The 22,949-nt window shown below is 40.7% G+C and overlaps 2 protein-coding genes and 1 long non-coding RNA gene across 3 annotated transcripts; 2 read left to right on the forward strand and 1 right to left on the reverse strand.

Annotated features, from left to right (window-relative positions):
- Positions 1–3,824: 3,824 nt before the first annotated feature.
- LOC145709898 (Golgi-associated plant pathogenesis-related protein 1-like) lies at positions 3,825–6,350 on the forward strand. Its single transcript, XM_081787600.1, has 5 exons — positions 3,825–3,945; positions 3,989–4,178; positions 4,224–4,309; positions 5,933–6,183; positions 6,224–6,350. The coding sequence occupies exons 1-5, from the start codon at positions 3,848–3,850 to the stop codon at positions 6,295–6,297; spliced, it is 699 nt and encodes a 232-aa protein (XP_081643726.1). The 5' UTR covers positions 3,825–3,847; the 3' UTR covers positions 6,298–6,350.
- A 2,857-nt stretch (positions 6,351–9,207) lies between these two features.
- LOC145707738 (Golgi-associated plant pathogenesis-related protein 1-like) lies at positions 9,208–10,594 on the forward strand. The gene is made up of 5 exons (XM_081785311.1): positions 9,208–9,299; positions 9,349–9,529; positions 10,013–10,095; positions 10,142–10,395; positions 10,441–10,594. The coding sequence occupies exons 1-5, from the start codon at positions 9,274–9,276 to the stop codon at positions 10,512–10,514; spliced, it is 618 nt and encodes a 205-aa protein (XP_081641437.1). The 5' UTR covers positions 9,208–9,273; the 3' UTR covers positions 10,515–10,594.
- A 1,637-nt stretch (positions 10,595–12,231) lies between these two features.
- Positions 12,232–13,050, reverse strand: LOC145712395 (uncharacterized). Its single transcript, XR_014135225.1, has 3 exons — positions 12,912–13,050; positions 12,380–12,467; positions 12,232–12,337 (listed from the first exon to the last, which is right to left on the reverse strand). It is a non-coding gene; the product is annotated as an uncharacterized LOC145712395 (long non-coding RNA).
- Between the last annotated feature and the right edge of the window lie 9,899 nt (positions 13,051–22,949).

The following is a 22,949-nucleotide window of genomic DNA, read 5'->3' on the forward strand; positions in this document are numbered from 1 at the left end:
TAATTTGGTGCCTTTGTCAAACTTGAAAAGTCGGACTTTTTTGTTTCCTGAATTTTGAAGGCCTGTCATTTTTATCGTTGATTTTGCCTTTGGCATTCTTTCGCCATTCTTTATGATTTCCAAAATCGACGATTCTGAGGAAGCACTAGAATGGAAAAGAAATTCAAGTTCCTCAATTTCGGATTCATTTGATTTTGAAATTACTGTCTTCTGGAAATAATCAGAATCGACCCAAATCGAGCTATTAGCACCCATTCCAAAGCTAAATAGACTCTGCCCGTCGAAAAATTTCAGCTCGAATATCTTTGCTGTTCTTCGCGTTTGGTGATGACTCTGATGCGGTTGGAGATGAAGTCGGAACCTCTGCGTTCCATTGAAATTCATTTCAAAAGTCGAAATGTGGCTCAATTCTTCGAGCGATGAAAAATAATTGTCTGGAATCAGAGTTTTGAACTGGAAACTTGGGCGAGAAAATTGAGACTGAAACACTGGATTTTTCGAAAAAAGAGGAAAGACGTCGTCGTGAAAGGCAAAAAACGGATTGCTTGTGACATGCATTTTCTTGGACGATTTTCGCTGGACGAATTCGAGCTCGATTCTGTCGAAAAGGAAGACGATTTCGAATGTGATCTCGAAAACGTAGCTCTGAATAAAGATCCTTTCATCATTCACGATTCCATTGCCGAAGTACTCGCACTCGTCTTTGTTGAATCCCATCTGATCAGTGTAGTAAATGTCGTCCGAGGCAAATAATTTCGAGTAACAAACTGATTTTTCCTCGTAGTCAACAAGAGAGCCGATCCATTCGCTGTCTAGCACCAGAAATTTTCCGTCTGCCTCTAGCAGTACTGAGTAGAGCGTGTTGGAGAGTGGCACACTTCTTAAAACCAATATCAAAATCAGTTTTCCCAAATCGATCTATTCAGAGTTTCACTTGATTTTCGGGGGATGATAAACGAAAATTATATAGTAATGTTCAGTTGAAACTCTTGTCAAGGGGATCACGTGAACAGGATCCAAATCCCTAAAATCAGCCGGAAGAAAAATTTCGTTCTTTTTCCATCCTTTTTCAAACTCTTCGCTCCTTCTTATTCGATTCAACGCCATTGTCGTTGAAAGCTTGATGTATCGATCGCCAAGCATCATGCTCATTAGATGGAAGACCTCGTTGAAGCTGACGGAAGAGAGCTTGGCATTGAAGTGATTGCTAGCGATGAAACCTTGCGCTTCTTCGAAACGATTCAAGTTGTAGTCTGGAGCGTAGTAGTAGCATTTATCCGACCTTCCTGTTGGCGAGCTTTTCAAGGTCAAAATCAAAGAACCATCTTAGCCCACATTAATTTTTGACCATTTTCAAATAACGACGACAGGAAAAACTTTCATATTTTTGTCTTTCCGACGGATCTCAATTTGGTGAGTGCCGATTGATGAACGAAAATGGAAGATGTAAAACCCTCTTTTGAATGCAGTTTGTTCAAATTGCAAAGAAAAATAAAGAACTTACATATCATTGCGTCTGTTTGAAATAAAAGTCGGGAAAAATCCGTCTTCTTTCACGATCAAAAGATTTCCCTTTGCATCAACCAAGTAATGCTCGCCATTGAGAAAGGCAGCACCAGTTGACTTTGCCGTTTTGACGATTATTTTAGAAAAAAAATTATTGTCAGTTTCAATAATTCAACAAAAACCGTTCATATGGAACAAGAGAGTCAAGAGCATTTATGTTGACATTTTTGGAATTCTCCGACAAGTCATGAAGAAGAATCGAAAATTGATGAGTTGGTAGAGACTTGCGACCCTCCCATCGGCCAGTTATCTTTTCGATTGATTGGTATTCGTGTGTGTTCTTTTTTGCTTTTGGCACTGTACTTGACTGAGTCGTTGCTGAAGAAGTTGTTGGTGGCTCGACAGCATTCGCTTCTTGGAGATTAGACTCTTCCGCTTCGCGCCCTGAAAAAAGTGCGAGATACCATTCTAGTGACATGCTAAAGTCTGTTTCCTCGTCTGTATCGTTGTGTGTTGACATCGTCGATTGCGCTGTCGTGGATGTTGGCTCATACGAAAACGTAGAAGTTAGCATTGCCTCGGCGAAATTCTCTTTTTCGCTTAGATCAAAGACAGGGATGAATTTTTGCGGCGACTCGAATTTCTCACATTTGTAAAAAGGACAGGGACACCCACGAGAACAGTATTTCTGAGTCGGGCAAACTTCTCCCGCCGAGTCAAAGGATCGAGTCAGCTTGAAACAGATCGACTCGCAAGGCGGAATCGGGTTCGTCCTCGTTGATTCCAAAACAAGCGTTTTCGAGCAAAGATGGCGGCAGATTTTTTGATCGTAAAACTGCTTCTTTTGACAGCGGCGGAGATTGACGCGATTTTCCTCCGCTGAAAAGAGGATCGGGTCGCTTTCTTTTGGTCTGATGTCGAAAACTCGCTCAGAAAGGACGAACTTGCCCGTTTCACGGCATCTCTTCATTAGATCAGCGCAGTAGTCCATCGTTTCAATTCGCACGCATTTTTTGTAGTTTCGGTGGCAAGTCGAAGTCAAAAATGTTCTAACGGCTCGGGATTGTTCCAGAGAATAAAAATTTGCTGATAATAAAGAATTGAAAAACCCGATTAATTCAAGAAAATTTACCCAAGAGCATAATTGAAACCCAAAAAAGCGTGCCCGTGCCGAGATAGGTAAGCCTTTGAGGCGTCGTTGAAAAGCCATGCTCAGCAAAGCTTAGTTTATCGTTCACCTTCTTCTTCCAAGTTTTTTCTTCTTTCAGATCTGCTTGTTGTGTTTTTATGTCTCGAGTAGTAAGAACTTCGTCGGGAAATAAGAAGACTTTGCCGTTTTTTTGTTTAAGAACGCCGATGCAGTCGCAGTCCAAACACTAATTATGCTTTCACAACCAATTGAACAAACTACAGGGCCTCTTGTACAGGCATTTTAAGGACAATCAACTCTTTAAGAAAATGAACCTGAACTTTAGATGTGTTCTTTCGTCTCAAATTCGTCTCATTTTCGATGATCAAAACCATACCGAGTGAATTTTATCTCAAAAATATTATTCTCAAACTAAACCAGCATCATTTCTGACAAGTTCTTCTGACAAGGCTGTGCTTACAGGACATCATTGGCATTTTAAAGTTCACAAGGTTGCCTCGGTTTACAACTTTAAGTTGAACTCTTGAACTCTTTTTGCCTTTTTAGTTGAAACAAAGATCTTCTGCACCCTTTGTTAAGGGGGTAGAAACAGCTTTTATCCGAAAAAGGCGATTTTTGACCGGCGCTACAGACAAGAGAATCTTACATTTTCAAATTTTCTCTTCAGGTTTAGATAGATAAATCTTAGATCTAGGAACATCTCTCTCGAAATTTGTTTTAGTCATCGAATTTTTGAGTAAATGGGCTCAGAAGCAGCTCATCTCTCCGAAATTTTCGATTTTCGCCAATTTTCAAACACGAATATATCGAGTCACCTGATAGTTAAATAAATTTCATTCACATTTTTGTGAAGCTCAACCCTTTTTCTAGGAACATTTATGAGGAAAGTTCGAGGAAATAAATAAATCTTATGTTTTCTTTTATGTAGCTGCAGTCCAAAATCGAGGAAACTGTTTCTACCCCCTTAAGCATCATATATTCTTTATCGATTCATTAAGAGCTTCGCCCCTTTTTGATGATTTGAAGCATCGTTTAGAGCAACTTGCTTCGAAGGTTCTTTCCTCTCCATGCGTAAAATAAACAGAGAGCCATTTTCCAGTCTATTTTTATCGAAAACACCTTTTTCTGGGTCGCTTCCGGTTCAGCATCATAAATGCTTGCGGTGCCTTCTCAAGCATCTCACTTCAAGAGATGGCTAGGTTTTTGTTAGATACAATCCACGACGCAACCGATAACGGGGATTTGATTAATCAAGACCCTGATGATATAATAGCAAATAACACCGCAAGGTGAGGCGTAGGTATTAAGACATAATTAATTGATGTAACTTAGTGATGTCTATATCACTGACACGCATATTATACCCGTTGGTAACGAAGAAGTAAAGAGGGGTCCGGTAGACAAAAAGGAAGTACAGAGGATGTTTCAAACTGACATGGAAGCTATCAAAGCTGGTCGCAACTCCACCCTGGCCAGGCACAATGCGAAGCGTGACCTGCACCGAGGGACAGCTCCAATGCAGGTCCGCGATATCTGACTTATCTTTTCCGATTACTTAATTTTTCAGCTAAACCAGCGTGCAAGTGACAAGGCGCAAGACTGGGCGGAGAAAATTGCACGTGGTGAAGCATTTGGTTTCGATCCAGATAATACGTATGAATCATACTCTATGTTCCACAACCTGTGTAGAAAACCTGAGTCTGGGTCTGAAAAATATTTGATAAAAAGGAGCGCAGTGGCTTTTAAGGAAATAAGGAGAGTAACTGAATAGCGCCGCCCGATTTAAGTCGCCGTGACCCCTAAAAACCCGATCCGATCCGATCCTGGTTTCAGGGAAGAATATAGTATTCGGATTATCAGTTCAAGTGCCAGTAGACTCGGATAAGCAGCCAGGGAAACGACAGCGCCATGACCCAGAAAAGAAGTGGGAGATGATACGGGCGTAAGAGAGCGAGTCATTTAAGCGGCTGTCCGGTACTCACGCAAACCAGTTCCGAAAATTATAGTCAAGGGCTATAATATTCTTAGGGGAAAAGTTAAGAGAATTTTGAGAGTATCAAAACTCGCGAAGCCGAGAATTATGCAACTCTCAAAATTCTCACTCCATCCCTAGAATAAGCTCATTTATATTTCCCCTAGCCTAGGCTAATTTCAAAAAAATTCTTTCGGGCCCGAAAATCATGAAAAAACTGCTTGTGTAGGATTGTAGAGCTCGTCGAGACGAGTCGATTGATACCTGTAACTCTTGAAAATTCCAAGATTTTCCGCCTACGCAACTGATAAGAAGGTTGCTCAAACAAAATCGTAATTCCACTGCCGTTTTTGTTCTAGAGTAGCTACGAGGGAGTTCGACCCCTAGAAATGATCCTCATGAAAAGTTGTACTGACAGAGGAAGTTTGAACCTCTTATCTCGTGTCATGCCGAGCTTATCAGTGAAAAATCGTTTTTTTTCCATATATTCTCACAAAACATGTAAAATGATCAGTTTTTTGCACTGAATTCATTAATGAATGAAATATTTAACCTAAACAAACGATTAATATCAATCTTAATATCGCTTTGTAAGAAAATATGGAAAAAACGATTTTTCACTGATAAGCTCGGCAGGACACGTGATAAGAGGTCCAAACTTCCTCTGTCAGTACAACTTTTTATAAGGATCATTTCTAGGGGTCAAACTCCCTCGTAGCTACTCTAGAACAAAAACGGCAGTGGAATTACGATTTTGTTTGAGCAACCTTCTTATCAGTTGCGTAGGCGGAAAATCTTGGAATTTTCAAGAGTTAGAGGTATCAATCGACTCGTCTCGACGAGCTCTACAATCCTACACTAGCAGTTTTTTCATGATTTCCGGGCCCGAAAGAATTTTTTTGAAATTATCAGGTAGTGTGTAGGTGATGAGCACTTGCTTACATACTACCCAAACCGTAACCTTGACTCTAAGGCTGCTAAGAGTCATCCATAGTATTGTTGTCGCGCGTGCTCGGGAATATTCCTCTTACCATAGCTGTTATGCGTGATTACTATACGGTAAAGTCTATACGGTATAGACTATACCTTTCTTGAACCTAGGTTGGCGGGGTCAAGCTCTCGCTCTTTTTCCGAACATTTTGTTTGGTCAGTATTTGGTCTGACGAGACCCGGTTCGTACCGGACCGGGCGGCGCAGGGTGGCGCAAGGCGGCGGTATTCAGTTTCCCCGAAATAAGGGGCAAAACCGCAGAAAAACAAATATTATATTTGAAATATATTTTCATTTCTAAGCGGTTTATTTAGAGTCTGTGGGGAAAACGTCATCTTGCTCTACACCAATAATGACTTGGAATTCATGACCATGAACAATTTTCAAGAAACCGGAAAAATATGCGTCGATCGTTGGTATGAGCAAATCAACAATTACGATTTCGACAATCATGCGGCCCGTCAAGCGGGAAAACCAATTGGTAGTTTTACTCAGGCAGTCTGGAAGAATTCCACATATCTCGGCGTCGGAATTGCCAAGGAGAAAGATGGAAAATACATCATTGGTAGACATTTTCCTCTTTGAAGAAATAACTTTATTTTCAGTCGTTTGCCGCTACTTTCAAAAGGGGAACATCAAGGGTAAACGAGCCCGCAATATCGGCAGACTTAAAAACTGATTATTGATTTATGGAAATTTCTGAGTTCTTGAGAAAGACTGACTCTGTACTTCATTAAATTTGTTGTTTTAAATTTATTGAAATTTTTATAATTTCTATTGCAAGTTATAGCGGTTCCACTGGCAGCAGAGTTGCAAATTTTGTGAGCTAGCTGAGCTGAGCTATCTGAGCTAGCTGAGCTTCAGCTCAGCTCAGCAATTTTGAGGTGAGAGTCAGCTCAGCTCATCTCAGCTCAATTTTTCTGAAGAAAGCTAGCTCAGCTCAGCTCAGCTCAATGGTTTCTCGAAAAAAGTCAGCTCAGCTCAGCTAGCTCAATTTTAACCTCAGCTCAGCTAGCTCAGCTCAGCTCAGTCTATTGAGCTGACAAAGATCGAACCACTTTTGATTGGTCCTTCTTTCAAAAAAAGTCAACGTATTTTCTATACATGCTTTCCTGTTGGTCAATTTCAACAGATAGAAATAATTCGAGTTTTCTTTGAAGCAAGAGCGAAATTAGATAAAAAAAGGGTTTCCAATAAAAAATAATAAAGTACAGATGGTAAATATGTGATTGCGAATGTGAGAGACTGGTCTAGGGGTGTGCGAGGGCAGGAGCTCCCTGTCCATCTACTCTAGAAGGTTGAAACATTGGCTCACCCACATAAATGATACCACTGTATAATATTTTGGAAGATTTCTTATTTTTAAATGACAGAATAAGTTTTTAATGTCAAAAAAATGCGATGTTGCGAGTGATATGCTGGTCTAGGGGTGTGTGAGGGCAGGGGATCCCTGTCCGTCTACTCTAGAAGGTTGAAATTAGCTTCAACACATTTTTTTGGCATTTTTTGTAACAAATGAAAATCAGTTCTCTCAGATCAGCTCAGCTAAAAAAATGGTCAGCTCAGCTCAGCTAGCTCAGTCTGAGAAATCGTCAGCTCAGCTCAGCTCAAAAATAGTCAAATATACCCCAGCTCAGCTCAGCTCAATTTTTTTGAAAAAATCCAGCTCAGCTCAGCTCAGCTCAATTTCGACCTCAGCTCAGCTAGCTCAGCTCAAAAAAAATTTTCAAAAATTTGCAACTCTGACTGGCAGCAATAACAAAAAAATGGTACAGTTGGTTTTCTAATTTCCGGACTAATTTTGTCCCCTGGTTTCCAAAAAAATGTCCGGAAATTTGGGTCACCGGAAAAAATTTTATGTCCCACCAAGTATTCTTAAAAAAGCGTTGGTACGGACTCAATACAAAGAGATTATGAAAGAAAAACCAGTGAATGACCCTTAGTTTTACTGTTCTTCTTCAACCTCGCGAACAAGCTCAGCTTGCGCCCAAAAAGAAGTTAATTTAACCGTAAATTGATCGCTTTTTAGAGAAAATGATCGCTCATCAATAAAATTTTGAAAAAAGAGGTTATCATTCGAGCCATCCAATTTCTCTAGAATATGGTCCATATTATATGGACTAGTGAATAGGGTAAGGGACTGGGAACTCTTAACGGGGAGTCCGGGGCCTAGGCCTTAGGTGGGGGCCCCCGGGGGAGGAGTAGCCCCCTTTGGTTAGGTTAAGGGTTAGGGGCAGCCCGAATGATACCCCCCTACTACCCCCAATATAATATTGGCAATATTCTTTGCTTCTTAAGCGTCTTTAGCAGGGTTCGAAATGTAGCAATATATTGCTGCTACATGCTACACGTGCTACATCCCTCAAAAAAAGTCCCTGCTACATGCTACATGTGCTACATTCCCCTTAAAAAACCGCTGCTACATGCTACACTTGCTACATAAAATTATGCCGGTCTGCTACCATTTTCGATTAGATCTCAATAATATATGAATTTTTTTATGTTTTTCAATTTCTTAAAGTCAAACTAGATAGAAATTAAGCTAAATATCATCATTTTCTATCAAAAGATACATTAAGGGTATAGTCATCGCTCTTTGGCAAGTCTCAAATTTTTAATCTGAGTGCATTTTTAGAATCCTCATGAAATTCTGAACAAAAAAGTCCTTCTGACCTTTATCTCTATCTCAACCAGTTTTTCGGAAAACGCGACAGAAAATAGCGAAATTTAATGCATTTCGCCCAAAAGCCAAATTTTGGCCATCTTTAGAAACTTCAGAAAGGCTTCATATGACACATTTTTAGAAAGCTTATGCTCAGGGCTTCAAACTGGTAAAAAACGGTTGAGTTTGGGCAGTGCCCTCAGGGCAATTAAGGAGGTTATTTAGGTCAAAATTAAGTACAATCGATTTTCGAAAATTTTTATAAGAAAAAATTTAGTAATTGAAAAAAGCTCTTGTTAATTTTTAGATAAGGGTCTCATCTTCATAATCCACGCAAAAAAAATCTGGACCTTATTGAAAACTTCCGAGGAGTTCGGCCGTTTATATAGCCTATTTTGGCCGAGATGCCAACTTTAAGGAGTTGTCACGTGGTAAAAATGATGGAATTTCAAAAAAAGCTCTTGTCAATAGTAAGATCTAAGATAGATCTTTAATTCTAGCCATTTAGGCTATTTTTACTACTTATAGGTGCTGAGGAGTACGAGCTCAAAGTAGGCCTGAGCGATTACTATACCCTTAAAATATATTTGCTATGAATAAATCGTCTTTTTTGATAATAAAAATCCTCACCTCCTGAAAAATGTAGCAATGTAGCAAGCTACACTTCGCTACACGCTTTTTGAACGCTGCTACATGCTACACCTGCTACATCAACATGTAGCAAAAATGTAGCAATTGCTACATTGCTACATTACTACACTGCTACATTTTGAACCCTGGTCTTTAGCCCCCAACTGAGAGAATTCCTTTGCGGCTTCTTTCCGGTTTGCGCGCAAAGATAAACGAAAAGCCATTTTTCAGTCTATTTTCAATAAAAACATTCTTATCTGGGTGGCTTCCTGTTCAAAAGCTATATAATCTTCGCATATCTACTCCACAAATTTAAAAATATACTGAGAAAACTGACCGTTTTGAGGTTGACTTTTTGTGGAGATGAGTGCTACTGAAACTCGAGCCAAGTAAGCCAGATAATTTTTGATAAAAAACATATTTTAATCACGTTTTAAGTTTTGAGATTGAAACGTCTGAAGTCCCGACTGATGATAATGAACACGAGAACCTTCCGGATATTTCTGAAGTGATCGAATTCTTTGGGCTCGACGAAGCAGCTTTGCGAGCCGGACAAGAGGCTTGCTTAGATCGACACAATGAGAAGCGCGCGCTTCACCAAAGTACCAAAGACATGAAGGTATAAAGATTTTATCTTGTTATCATGATAAAAACCCCCTTTTCAGTGCCTTTCAATAAGAAAAAGTATTAAGGACACCCCGTCGGCTTTTTCCTTCGAAAAATGGAAATTTTTAAAAACACCATATTTTTGGTTCTTAACGCGTCTGGAAGTTAAATTTGCTTCAAAAAATTGATAAGAGGCATTTTTGACAAAGAAAAATCAATATTTTTGCCAAAATTAGGGCAAATTCGTCCATTTAGGTCGAAAAGTCCAATTTTCTGAAAATTCATATCATCATAAATCATATTTGACACAAATTGACAAACATGATTTTGAGGGTGTTAGAGTTGAGATAGACCCCCAAAAAAAGAAGCCTCAAATACGAATCCATTTCCGAGGTCAAAATTTAAAATTCTGAAATTTGATTTTTCGAAAAAAGCTGACGGGGGGAGGGCAATATAAGCACTGTTACCTTCGGTTGTGTGATGAAGTTTTTTTTAGCTCGACAAAAATTTGACTGACGACGCGCAAAAATGGGCCGAAAAAATCGCTCGCGGCGATGCGACCGGATACGATCCAGACACGTGAGAATTAATTTACAAATTCAACTTGCCTATCACTTTTTTTAAGAATCTGTGGCGAAAACATTTCAATCATTCCCTTTGAGAGCGAATTGCCTTACTTGACTCAAGGAGACTACGTTGGTGTCGCACGATTCGCCGTCGACACCTGGTACAACCAGGTCAGCAATTACGACTTTCCGCAGCATACAAAGAAGAATCCGAACGGCATCACCGTCTCCAGCTTTGTCCAAACAATCTGGAAAATTTCAACGTATTTGGGCGTCGGAATCGCCCTCAAACCTGATGGATCAGAAGTCGTCGGTAGGAACTTTTCGAAAAACTCGCGGATAATTTAGCCGTTTTAAGTTGTTTGCCGATACTTACAAAAGGGCAATATCGAAGGCAATCGACCTCAGCAAGTCGGACAATTGAAACAATAAGAATAATGAATAAGAAAAATATAATGAAAAAAGAATATTTTAATGTTTGTTATTTCTTTGCATCTGAGGTCGGCACCGACCCGACCTGGTCGGAAATGATCGGGTTAATATGAGCACCGATCGACCCGACCATGGATTTTTTTTTCTTGATTTGGTCGGTGGTCGGGGTTGGTCAGTGCGTGGTCGGTTTTGTCAGTTTCTTTGAGTATTTTGGTCGGGTTAGTCGGATTTTGGTCGGTTTAAGCCTACCACAAGACCGACCAAACCGACCACGAATTCGGCAAAACCGACGATGATAAATGGTGGTCGGTGCCGCCCCTAGCTTTGCGTATTGACAATACGGTATTGTTCATGAATCGTTTATTGATATCGTAAAGTTGACGAGCATTCCAGTAAACTCAAAATTCTCTCTAGTCCTGCGGATCTCTAGTTGTAGTGGTCGAGAAGAGTCGAAGACAAGGAAGAGGGAATTTCCCAAAAAGTTGTTTTATTCTTTTTCTGATTCTACAAGATGGCCTTGGTAATGAGGATATTCATTTATGAGATTCATGAGCAGATGCTCATGCACGAGCATGTAGCTATTGTAAGGTGTAATTACGCGCACGGCGCTAGAATTGGTTACGAATGTAGAATGAGCAGAATCGCAAATGAGATTACTGGTCATCCCTCCCTCTCATAAAAATTTTAAAGCAAACACGTGTACGATAAATAATAACAGCGATTCTAGAGCATAAAAACAGAGTGGAAAAACAGAAATTCATCAAATTCGCAAAAACACTTTTTTGACAAGCAATGAGCGACAGCGATTCTTCAAGTTGTTTTTCGGATTTTGCGCCAGAGATTTCCAGATCATCGACGGAGGACTCGACCAAGCCGCGGCCATTGAATTCGACAGCTGCTCATCGACGGTTCGAAGTTCGTGATGTTTTCAGAGAGGCTAGTCAAGCGATTTTTTGGGTGGCGGACCTGGCCAATCATTATCCGGAAGTCTGGTTTTACGGCGGTTACATCAGTTATAGGCAAATCGGAAGCATCCCGAAAATTACGAGCTGACCATTTGCACTGACGCTCAGATTGCGTTTGAAGGGAAGACAATGCGCTGCGTCGCCAAATGTCCAGACCGAGACCGGACATGGTTGGTTGCTTGTGAAGGGAGTTACGGTTTCGCTGAAATGGAAGAGGGAGCGCCAGTCACTTTCCAGCAGCGAACAGCAGTGCCAGTTCTGGACATGATCAATGGTCCTCATCCGGCGCCACAATACAACACATACTTCTTTTATGATTTTTGATTATGATTTACTGGAATAACGAGTATTTAATAGATAATCTCGTTTATTGCAGAAGCTTTTCGCCTTTCGGCATCATCAGTGCTACAGGAAGTTAGAAAACATACAGAAAACAAAAAAGCAGTTACCTTTAGAGATGCAAAGTTGTATCTGACAAAACCACGAAAACAAACACCGAAATCCCTTCTATTCTAGAGAATTTTTCCTTTAAAAACAATAACAAGCGCAAAGATGTTGACAATGAGACAGGGGCAACCGTTGAGGCCCATAATCGTTTATTGCTTATCTGTAGGAATGGTTAGTGCAGATAGTGCGGATAATACAGAGAATACAGCCAGCATGATTATATCTTGGGAATATACGCGTGAGTGAACTTCATCTCCGAAATGTGAACTGGCTTGCCGTAAGGAACATGAACTTAAATTACATAAGGGCTTGCTAATAACGAGCTTCGATACCAGAAGAAGAAGGCGCGTTCATTCGGTAGAATCTCCTGTCTAACGATCGGCTCGCCAGTTGAGGCGAATAATCCGGCTCCTAAGGAGGGTTAAAATGAGGATAAATAAAAAATGGTCTTACGATAGCTCTTGTTCTGTAAGGTGATTGGAGGGTGAGGTATTCAGACCGGATCAGCTCTTGGTAGATCGCTTCTCGATGCAGGCGTCGTCTAAATATATTTTTCTAGCGTTATGCAATTGTTTTCAATGATAATATAAATTTCATTTTCGACCTTGTCTCTAGAACCAAAGTTGTTGTGAGGACGAAAATTTTCAATATTCTCAGTCTACGGATTTTTTTAAGTCCGACCAAGCAAAAAGAGGAGGTGTGTCGATTATTTTTATGAAGGCGGAATTTGTGTAACGCAGTTTTAGGAGCACAGCGAACTCGTCATCGGTGAATTCAAAGCGAAAAGGGATCCAAGAGGTGGATACCTTGACGACGGGAGGATGAAATGGATCGCAAAAACGCCTACCTCGAACGCGATATTGCCCAAAAAAGCAATAAAAACCTATCTTTTCAAATGCCTTTGTTAAATGTCTTTTTCTTGGCAGGTCCGAAAGGCGGTCCGAAAGGTTCTTTTTTGACAGTTGAGATTTCGAAAGTGATTTACCTGAGTTCCTCTTCGAGTTGCCTTTTACGCTCACGGTAGAGAATAAGTTTGATTTCTAAATAATTTATCAGTGCGGCTTTTAAGATCTGAACTTACCGCCGTTTTCAAGTACGCTTTCGTGAATTTTTGATTTTTGGACTTCGCTGCTCATAGTTCAATAGAATTCTTGGCCGCTATTCTGAGTAGTGAAAAGAACCTTATTTGCGGTTATGAGGATGGAGCTTCTTTTGAACTTGTCCTGATGCTCAGCGGTCGAGGGATGATTTCGGGAGAGGAAGGTAGCGAAAAATCGGAAGTATTTTCGTTGTAAAAAGAAGTCCCATGAAGAATGCTGGCTTGCTTCTGTAGTGGAGGATTTCTGAAAAGGCGGTAATTAGATGCTTTTGCAATAAAAACTAAGATGCCAACACTGCCAAAGTCGGTAGGGCCTACCGGGTTGTCAGTAAGGGGCAGATGTCCCCTATGTAGAGAGGGGCTATCAATGATAGCCTATCATTCGAGACTATGATTCGAGCCATCCAATATCTCTAGGATCCGAGCTAGTGGTTAGGATTAGGGACTGGTGACTCTTAAGGGGGGTCCGGGGGCGAAGCTCCCTGGTTAAGACCTTAGGTGGGGAGGCGGGGGAGGTCCTGGGGCGTAGCCCCTGGGTAGGTTTAGGTTTAGGGGCAGCTAGAATGATAATCCCCTACTACTGTCCCCCAGTAAATCATAGCCTATGAATCATAGCCCACTATACAGGCATCCCACTCAAGGACATCCAATCCCACTTCTAGTTTAGAGTCTAAAGTCTTTAGACTGGAGGCACTAGAGCAAGAACATACTTCTTCCTGGAAGATCTTGATGACTTTGTAGGAGACTCTTCGACAGATGTAACAGGACTAACTGACTTTAGAACTTCTTCTTTTTTGACTTTTGGATCAATTTTCTTGATAAAATCATCGGGGCAGTCCTTGAAAACGAGATTTGTAACGGCCCGTCTGGCGACTGGATCCTCAGTTCTTGGGTCAAGCGTCTTCACTTCTACAGGAGCAATGAATTTCGAGTTTCTAAAGGAGATATTCTCAATTGATAGAGAAGAGCTGTAACAACCTGTAATTTGCTTCCAAATCTCCATCTGGTGATTTTTTCATCGAATTCGACAAGCTCGCAGCTTTATTCGACACGATTTCTGCCAAATTCTGCGGCTTCTGACAACACAGCCAGGTTAATCCGCCCGTAAAGAGGACCATTCCAGTGCCACTAAAAGCACAGGTTATTTTGATTGAGTGTGTTGACGCGTCAAATACGGTTTTGAGTCACTTAAGAAAATGAACATGGCGCTACTTACCAAATGCTCATCCCCAAGATGAGCCCAAAGAGGCCAGTTTCTGCATCATCATCGATAAACTCGAGGGTTATTGCTATGCTGCCAGAAATAAACATCACGATGCCGATTATCTATAAACAGTTGATTCTCTTCCTTGATTTCAAAAAGCGCCAAATTCTTACCACTGTGCAAATTGACGGTCTCTGGTGCATCTTTATCTTTGCTTTTTTGAGCCGCTCTGAAGATGAGAGTAAGTAGAGACCATAATGGCTTGTTAAATTATGCTGATGATGTTAGTTACTGCGCTTTTCTAATTGAGTCGAAAATAGAAAAAAGCAACTGTATGTTGATTGTAACAAAACAGGTCGATAGGAAAGGTATTGAGAGAAGCGATGATGATAATGATCATTAATAATTTATATTGCGTAAAGGATAGTCTTGATTTGGAAGGGTTGCCGTCATTTAGACCTACTCTTACTTTAAGGGGGTTGATATCAAGAATTTGATTTCCTGTCAGTGTTTTCCCGAATTAACAAAGTCTTCTTAACAAAAGTGATCTTAACAAAGTGACTCCCTTATTTTTTCTGCTCAAGATTTATTTCAATCAACTATCTATGGAAGCCAAAAATTAGACTTCTTGAGCTTTCGAGGTGCTACAATGCAAATCGAGCACCTCCGATTGTCGCCAAAATGACCATTTTAGGAAAGTTAGCGATCTTTGACGAAAAATTTTGTGAAAAATTTTTTTGAAAGTCGAAATTTCGGCTTCATAGGAAATAGAAAAAGCTCTAAATTCTTGTTTTCAAAGTTAATTAAAGGTGTTACTACTTTAACTTTTGGAGAAAAGTCTGGCAGAAAATCCTAATTCTTGATATCTACCCCCTTAAATGCTGAGTAATAAAATACCAGAACTAGCCGAAGTTACCTCTTCTTTTTGCTTCTCTTTCTCTAGCTCGCTCTTTCCGTCCTTGTTGCTGCGTCTTGGCAAATACATGGTTGATTAGCTATCCAGCGAGTCACTCAGTAGCTGTTTTTACTAATTAATAAATTCGTTAATTAAGACTCTAGCGAAAAGTAGGCCGCGCAAATCATTAGGGCGCTAGTCTATTACTCGATTGGATTAAAATAGACCCTCCAACGAGTCGCTTTATTGATGCAAAATTACAAATATTAATGCGCTTCAAAGATTTTCTCAATAAGAGAGTGGTTCAATACACCGAAAGGAGGAAACGCCCTGTCAACGTAGAATTAAAAATGAGTCCTCCATGATTCCAAGTGATACAGCGCTCTTTTTTGATAAAAATATATTCATAATTTTTTAAGTTTTGAAGTTGAGCGACCCAATATCGAAAGCTTTAACGGGCTGGGTGGAATTTCTCTTTATTTGAAGATTTTACGCCTTATATTTGAGGGTATGGTACGCGCACAGGGTCAAGTCTCAGAATCGGTTTTTGACCATATATTCTGAATCCCCATGAAATTCTGAGTGTAGAAAGATGTGTCAAAATCTCTTCTGATTAGACTTTAGCGTTATTGATTTTTTGGAATCTGATTGGATGATCCGCCGAATCCAGATATCTTATTGGTCTTTAATTTGACCCAAGTTTCAGTAAAAATTGTCGCATTTTTTCCCTTTCTGAATCAAAATTCTTTATTAAAAAAAAAGTTAAAGTAATTAACTTTTAAAAACTCGATCTTATTGAAAACATAACTTATAAATAATTTGTCGAATTCTTACCAAAAAGCCATATTTTGTCTCTGTTTCAATAATCGTTATTCTATTCTCAAGTCTGAGCGGAGCGTAATGTTTTGAATTGATTTATTAAAAATGCATCTGAATCGGTGCAGAATGATGATCTCCGCACGCTCTGCCGTCTCGCCTCATCGCAACCCACGGCAAAGCTCATCCCCCTTTTTTCAAGAAAGCGGATTAACGTCCTGTCACTGCCAGTCCGTCTCAGAAGGCTATTTTTGTCCGTCTATTTGCGACGCCTTTATTATTGAAAAAAAAATTAGACCGTCCGACTTATTTTTAATAAAGGGCGAAAATGTAGTGTTTCTCATTAGTCATCCGCCACTTGAGTTCACCGCGCTGCGCCGCGCGCAGTTCACGACCCGCGAAGCGCTATTCACGACTCGCGAAGCGCATTTCACCACGCGCAAACGCTCCGCCGCAAACCGCGAAAGCACAGTTCACCACGGACTAGGATCAACTCACGACTCACGAAAAAGTCACTCACCACGATCTAACAGCTCACCACGGTTTATGAAAACCATATATAAACGATCTTATTTCTCACTGACACAGTTCACACACACACAACTCTACTTTTTACTCAGAGACACCACAATAAAACTTGCTCTTTTTAACAACGTTCGTCGCTCACTATTTGTATTCCCGCTCGCGAATACGATAAACGCAATTAGTTATCCAACTTATGTACTGTGAGAAACACGTACATATTTTGGTGACTGAAGAAAACGGAACTACAATCCAGCTAGAGACAGAGAATTCCTGCTGAAATTATCCTGACGCTCTACAGACCGTGGTTATCGAAGAACTGACTCAAGTTACTACAGGTTAGTCCATTTGCTCCATTTTAACGGTGTCATGGGAGAACTTTATTATAAGTTCGTAGTCGATTTGACTGCGAAAGAAATTATGCTTATCTATGACGAAAATCCGAGGCGAAAATATCCGCTCCCTATTCCTCGATTTGACAAGTCTGGATGTGTCCTGAATTTGCTCGATATTCAGCCTGACTTGTTCGATACTATGGATAAGAAATATTTCTTTCGAAAAACGGGTCAAAAACTCGAATATGATCCCGATTTCGATGTGAACAACATTCAAGAAGCAGTTCAGAAGACTGCCCGGGCGGATCATAAAATTGATATAGCTAAAATCAACGAAATCGTTGTTGTAGATAACCTGAACTCAATTTTTGCTCGAATTGAGGAGTCTGAAAAGAAGGAAACAAAGTTCCAACCACCACCCTCTGACTCTAAACCAGCTGGTTCTGCTCCAAAAACCGGAAATGCTCCTAAACCAGATCCTGCTCAGAAAAAGAAGGAAGCATCACCGGATCGATCAAAGCCCTTTGGACAAATAAAAATGAAAACCCCGAAGTTCGACTCGCAACTACCAGTTGAAAATTGGATCGTCAACATGGAACTCTATGGAAATTGCTCTAAAATTTCAGATGCAGATCTTATAAGCGTCGCTCTATCTCAAATTCTTATGGAAGAAAGTGGAACCTCTTTGATTGAAGCCATTACAGAAGAAGAGAAGAAGAACTGGGAAAGTTTCAAAACAAAGCTCATCCAAGTTCTCGGCAAAGATAAAGAACACTTTAAATATCTCTACACTTCGTTCCAGAGAGGCCAAGAGACTCAGCAAATGGCAGTTACGAAGCTTCAAGCATACTTCAAAAAGGGATACGGAAAGCTGGTACTTGACGCTGCAGATGAGTCAATTATTTGTGACCGATTTATCGAATGCCAGGATCCGCGACTTGCCGAATTGCTACGACGAGAAAAATCTCTGCTCAATCTTCAAAATATCGCTCAACGTGCTATGGAACTAGAACGTAGCTTCTACAAACGAGAAAATATCTTCGCAGCTGAATGCCTAAATAATGAAAAAGAATCTGAAATGGCTCAGCTCTGCTCTACGCTCAAAGAAATGATCGCTACCGCCAAAGAACCTGCAAAGGAGAAAAAACGAAAACCAAGAGCGAGAATCCCTACTGACAAGCTCCAAGGACACTGCATCGCCTTTGTTCGAAATGGTCGATGCCGATTTGGCGAAAAATGCAAATACCTCCACTCAGAAACAGTTCCAGAAGAAGTCGAGAAGATCATCAAGAAAGAGGCATGACTATCAAAAGTCATTGAAACTTGCGAAAGTGCTCTTTTCGCACCGGCCTCCCTTAAATTCGTCAACATTCAGCTCAACGGACTAAAATTTCCCTGCCTTATCGATAGTGGCGCAAGTAGGACATGTTTACGCTCAGACGTCCTAGATCTCCTTCCGTCTACTATTAACAAACAAATCCCATCTTCAATAAAGCTCAAGTGTGCGAACTCAGAAATCGTCAATGTGAAAACGCTCAGCTCTCCAATCGACGCCAAATTTGAAACCAGCTCCTCGCCACTTAAATTGAAGCTGGACCCGCTCATCGTTCAAAACCTATCTTGCCCGATCATTTTGGGGATGGATATCCTTAAAGGAATAACAATCGAAGAAAACTCAATTACGCTCAAAAATAAGGTTATTCCAACAATTGATCCAAATTCCTCTGATATGTTCCTAACTGGTTTGATCGAAATTGATAAGGAAACTAGTCGCGAAAAAGAAGAGTACGAAAAATTCGTAAAACTACGATCAGAAAAAGCTCGCAAAATAAACTTTGTTCCCAAAATTGGATCTTATGGCTCGACTGATCCAATACAGAAGAAACAGCTCGAAACTTTAACTCACAAATGGCGACTCTCCTTCAACATGGACACAAACGATCTTGGTCGACTCTTTGGTTTCAGATATTCGCTCCCATTATATGACGAAACAAAATCGGCACACCAACCGCCGCGGAAAATTCCCATTCACCTAGTGCCAAAAGTCAGTGACCAGATGGAAAACTGGAAGCAGCTCACTGTCATTCAAGAGACACAATCAGCATTTAACATTCCGCTCATTATACTCCGTAAAAACGATTCTTCAATCAGAGTTTCTTTGGATGCGCGAATGATCAATGAGCTGTTGCAGAAAGATCGCTTCCCATTGCCAAGTATGCAAAGTGTTTTTACGTCAATTGGGGAGAAACTTACTGGTAAAGAATGCTACATTAGTTCAGTAGATTTCTTTCGCGGATATTGGCAAGTGCTCATTCATGAAGCTGATGCCCACAAGATGGCCTTCAGTTACGACAACCGACATTACCAAGCTAACCGGATGCTCTATGGATCATGCAATGCCCCAGCCTGTTTTTCTAGAATCATGAACAAGCTGATGGAACATGACTCTATTCTGCTTTATTTGGACGATTTGATCGTGATTGACAATAATTGGGAAAACCATCTGCAAGCACTAGAATTTGTCTTTAAAACCTGCTACGAACATGGGCTAGTCCTGAATGCCGCAAAGTGTAAGCTCGCCAGTACAGAATTAGATTTTCTTGGTCACAGAATCACTTCTGATGGTATCAAACCGCTCCGAAAACATCTTGAAGCGATTGAAAAGATGGAACCACCGACAGACAAAGCTGAACTGAAGAGATATTTGGGCATGGTTAACTTTAATGTTAAATTCATCAAACGCGGAAGTGAAATCCTGTCCCCGCTCTATCGTCTGACATCAGCAAAAGCGAAATACGAGTGGTCCGACATCCACCAGAAAGCTTTTGATACAGTAAAAAGTGAACTCCTGAAAGAGCCGACTCTCGCGCACTTCAAACCCGGATGCAAACTCGTCCTTGTTACCGACTCATCTGGATACGCAGTCGGAGGAACACTTTATCAAGTTCAAAACGATCGATTCGCACCCCTTGGATACTTCAGCAAAGCTCTTACGGGTCCCGACCTCAAGCGACCAATGAGAATCAAGGAACTCTTCGCTCTCTGCTGGGGAATCCAATTTTTTGAGTACTACCTGATCAACTGCGAATTCGATTGTTATGTTGACCATAAATCATTGCTCTATCTATTTCGGGAATCACGAAAACAGAAATTGGACATAAAATTATGTAATGTACATAATTACCTCCTCGCTTTTAACTTCACGATCATTCACAAAAGCGGATCAAGTCCTGAAATGGCCTCTGCAGATTTCTTCAGCCGTTTACCAAAGTCAAAAAGCTCTGACCTTGAGAGAGACTCCGAAAACTTCTTCGACGTTGATGAAACAATCTTTGCATTGTCAACGTTAACAACAAGTGATGTTATCTTCTCGTTCGAAAACCGATCATTTACAGCAGAGGAAATGGCAACTGCTCAAGACGCATGCTCAGTTACAAGAAATCTTCGAGTGAAAGCGAAGCTGAACAAGTCACCGAAAAGACTTATGCTCAAAAATGATGTTCTTTATTCAAATAACAGATTGGTTCTTCCAAGCGCTGTTGCTGATGAATTTATCTCTTATCTGCACTCCCTGACAGCTCATGCCGGAAGTCAACAGCTCCTGCAGATGCTACGAAAATTCTTTATAAGCAACATACAACAGAAAGTTCGCGCGATCACAAGCTCCTGTGAAACATGCATTCGACTCAAGCCGTTCAAACAAATGAGACCTTCGCTCATAAAGGATCGCCAATTTGCTCAACTCCCTTTTGAAAAGGTCCATATTGACCTTGTGGACTACGCACGACCAGATCAAGCTGGAAAACGATACCTGCTCACCGTCGTTGATAGCTTAAGTGGCTACCTCGATGGAGAACCGCTCTCAAACAAGTCCGACAATCTCGTTGCTAAGGCTCTTCTGCGAATAATACTGAGACACGGAATATCCGAAAATTGTATTTCTGATAATGGCAAAGAGTTTGGTCCGAAAACAACAGCCATCCTCGACAGATTTGAGATACGCCGCAGTACTACAAGTGCCTATTACAGTAAGTCAAATGGAAAGTGCGAACGAATCCACCGAGAAATTCACCAGAAGCTCAAAAACCAACTCGCCACAAATCGCACTTGGTCCGACTACTGGCCAATGGTACAGTACTTTCTAAACAACACTCCAAAAGGCTCCTTGGATGGTTTATCAAGTAATGAAGTTGTGTACGGAAGACAATTTCATGTTCCTTATTCGCTCAAAGAGCCGATCACAGAAAATATCCAGCCATTCATTAGAGGGTTAAATTCATATTTCAAGAAGTTACATCCTGCTCTGCTTAACTTCCAAGTCCAACGATACCAGTCATTGTTAAAACGTGACAAGAACAACTGTCCGGTTTTACCAATTGGAAGTAATGTTCTCTGTTGGAAACCTGATCCTTACTCTGGAAAACTTGGATTGTCCTGGTCTGGACCGTTCAAAGTTCATAGAAGGCTTTCAAAAGACAGCTACATTCTGAAGTGCCCGCTCACCAGAAAAGAGTACCGTAGAAATATTAGTCTGATCCGACCGCTCAAAGTCAAAACTGAGGACGATAAAACGCAAGTGATCTGCAGTGACAAGCCTCAAAACGACTTCAAACCAGAAAAAGTTCAAGCTCAAAAATCAGCTCCTTGTTCAAAACACACTGAAGATCCAAAACAAGCTAAATCTAGTAAATCTGCTCTGAAAGATGAAGAAGCTCAAGCTCACAATCCTTGCTCAGAAGACCCTCCTAGTACAGTCAATGATCGACTGCTGATCAATCAAAAGGATAAGAAGGATTCAATATGGAAAGATCGTCTTCGCTCTAGACAAAAACAATAAGATGAGATGTTCAACTCATGAATTGCTCAATAGAAACTCGAATAATGAAGTATAAAAGCCCTGTTTGCCGTTCGAACGATGCTCAAATACAATGATCACAACTTTAGCGATATGATGCACACTCGTAAAGAGAGAGAGAGAGTCAAGTTCCGTTCAATCGCCGTGAAAGTTTATACAGGCCACTGTGGATTTACGACCGCATAAAATTGATTATGTTCAAGTAATCGGCGCCCTCTACTTGCACCGCTATTCCTAACCTTGCGCCGTACTTCCGCAGATGTTGGCAATGTGTGCAGTTGCCAATCACCTTATTCGAAAATATGTTCTTGCCGCATTCTCCCAGCTCGAATGGAACGATGCGAATCTCCTTGTTCTTAAAGGGGGAAGAGAAGAAATGAAAACTGCTCGTTTGCTCACAAATGTTCAATTGCTCACTTGGTTTTTCGAAAAGCTCCTGCTCGAGTTCGCAGTCGAGAATCCAAATCGATGAAAATGGCTGTTCAAACAGAAAAAAACATCCCCGCGCGCTGCAACACTCGAAATCTCCCGCGCCAGGACAAAAGGGACCCGTCGTCACATCCCTGTTCCCCCAACGTGAAAATGGAAATGCACCGACTGAAACAAGCCAAATCGAAAAATGACTTTACAAGAAGAGACAAGAAGCTCAACAGATCAACCACGCTAGTCACAGTTCCTACGATCACACTTATCCGTGTTTCAAGTGGCAAAAAGAGAAGTCCGGAAGTAATTAAAAGAAAAAGTGTTTCTATCATGTAAATTGCTAAGCAGAAGAGAAATGCCGACTAACCTTGAAACAGATATTTTCCACCTTCAGAGATGCTGCATAAAACGAAGATACCAACAATTCGCGCTCAATTTTGTCATGGGAATAAAAATACCAATTGTGGAAGAAATCGACTGTGAGAAAACTCTAGTTATTAGAGAGCTTCTCGAAGAAATCGAAGTATCTATCAAGGAAAAGACAAATTGGTTCCAAATCTTGACTCAAAAATCGCTCAATCTCAGCACGATCGACAGTAACCTGAAGTGTCTCCTTATCTTTTCCTGCAAATGCCTAATACTTACTGCCCAAGGAGCAAATCCGGAAACAAGAAATTCAATTGTCTCCGAATATGCAAGGAAATGGGCAAAACAAAGGTCTGTTTGGAGAAGACTTGAAAATATCGAAATTTCCGATCTACGAATTCTGAAATCTGAGGTCACCTTCATAATTCACGAACACCTGAAGCACCTTGGGTTGAGAGACTCACGAACAAACACCTCGGCTCATTCAGAAATACAGTTCATCGAAGAA

The sequence above is a fragment of the Oikopleura dioica genome, chromosome 1 (genome assembly GCF_907165135.1).
Source record: "Oikopleura dioica chromosome 1, OKI2018_I68_1.0, whole genome shotgun sequence".
NCBI classification, from domain to species: Eukaryota; Metazoa; Chordata; class Appendicularia; order Copelata; family Oikopleuridae; genus Oikopleura; species Oikopleura dioica.

Bases quoted from the DNA above. Each gene is read 5' to 3' on its own strand.
- LOC145707738 (XM_081785311.1), top strand. From the start codon at position 9,274: ATGAGTGCTACTGAAACTCGAGCCAA. The intron at 10,096-10,141 runs GTGAGAATTAAT...ACTTTTTTTAAG, and splicing joins ACCGGATACGATCCAGACAC to AATCTGTGGCGAAAACATTT. The intron at 10,396-10,440 runs GTAGGAACTTTT...AGCCGTTTTAAG, and splicing joins TGATGGATCAGAAGTCGTCG to TTGTTTGCCGATACTTACAA.
- LOC145709898 (XM_081787600.1), top strand. From the start codon at position 3,848: ATGGCTAGGTTTTTGTTAGATACAATCCACGACGCAACCGATAACGGG. The intron at 4,179-4,223 runs GTCCGCGATATC...TTAATTTTTCAG, and splicing joins GAGGGACAGCTCCAATGCAG to CTAAACCAGCGTGCAAGTGA. The intron at 6,184-6,223 runs GTAGACATTTTC...CTTTATTTTCAG, and splicing joins AGATGGAAAATACATCATTG to TCGTTTGCCGCTACTTTCAA.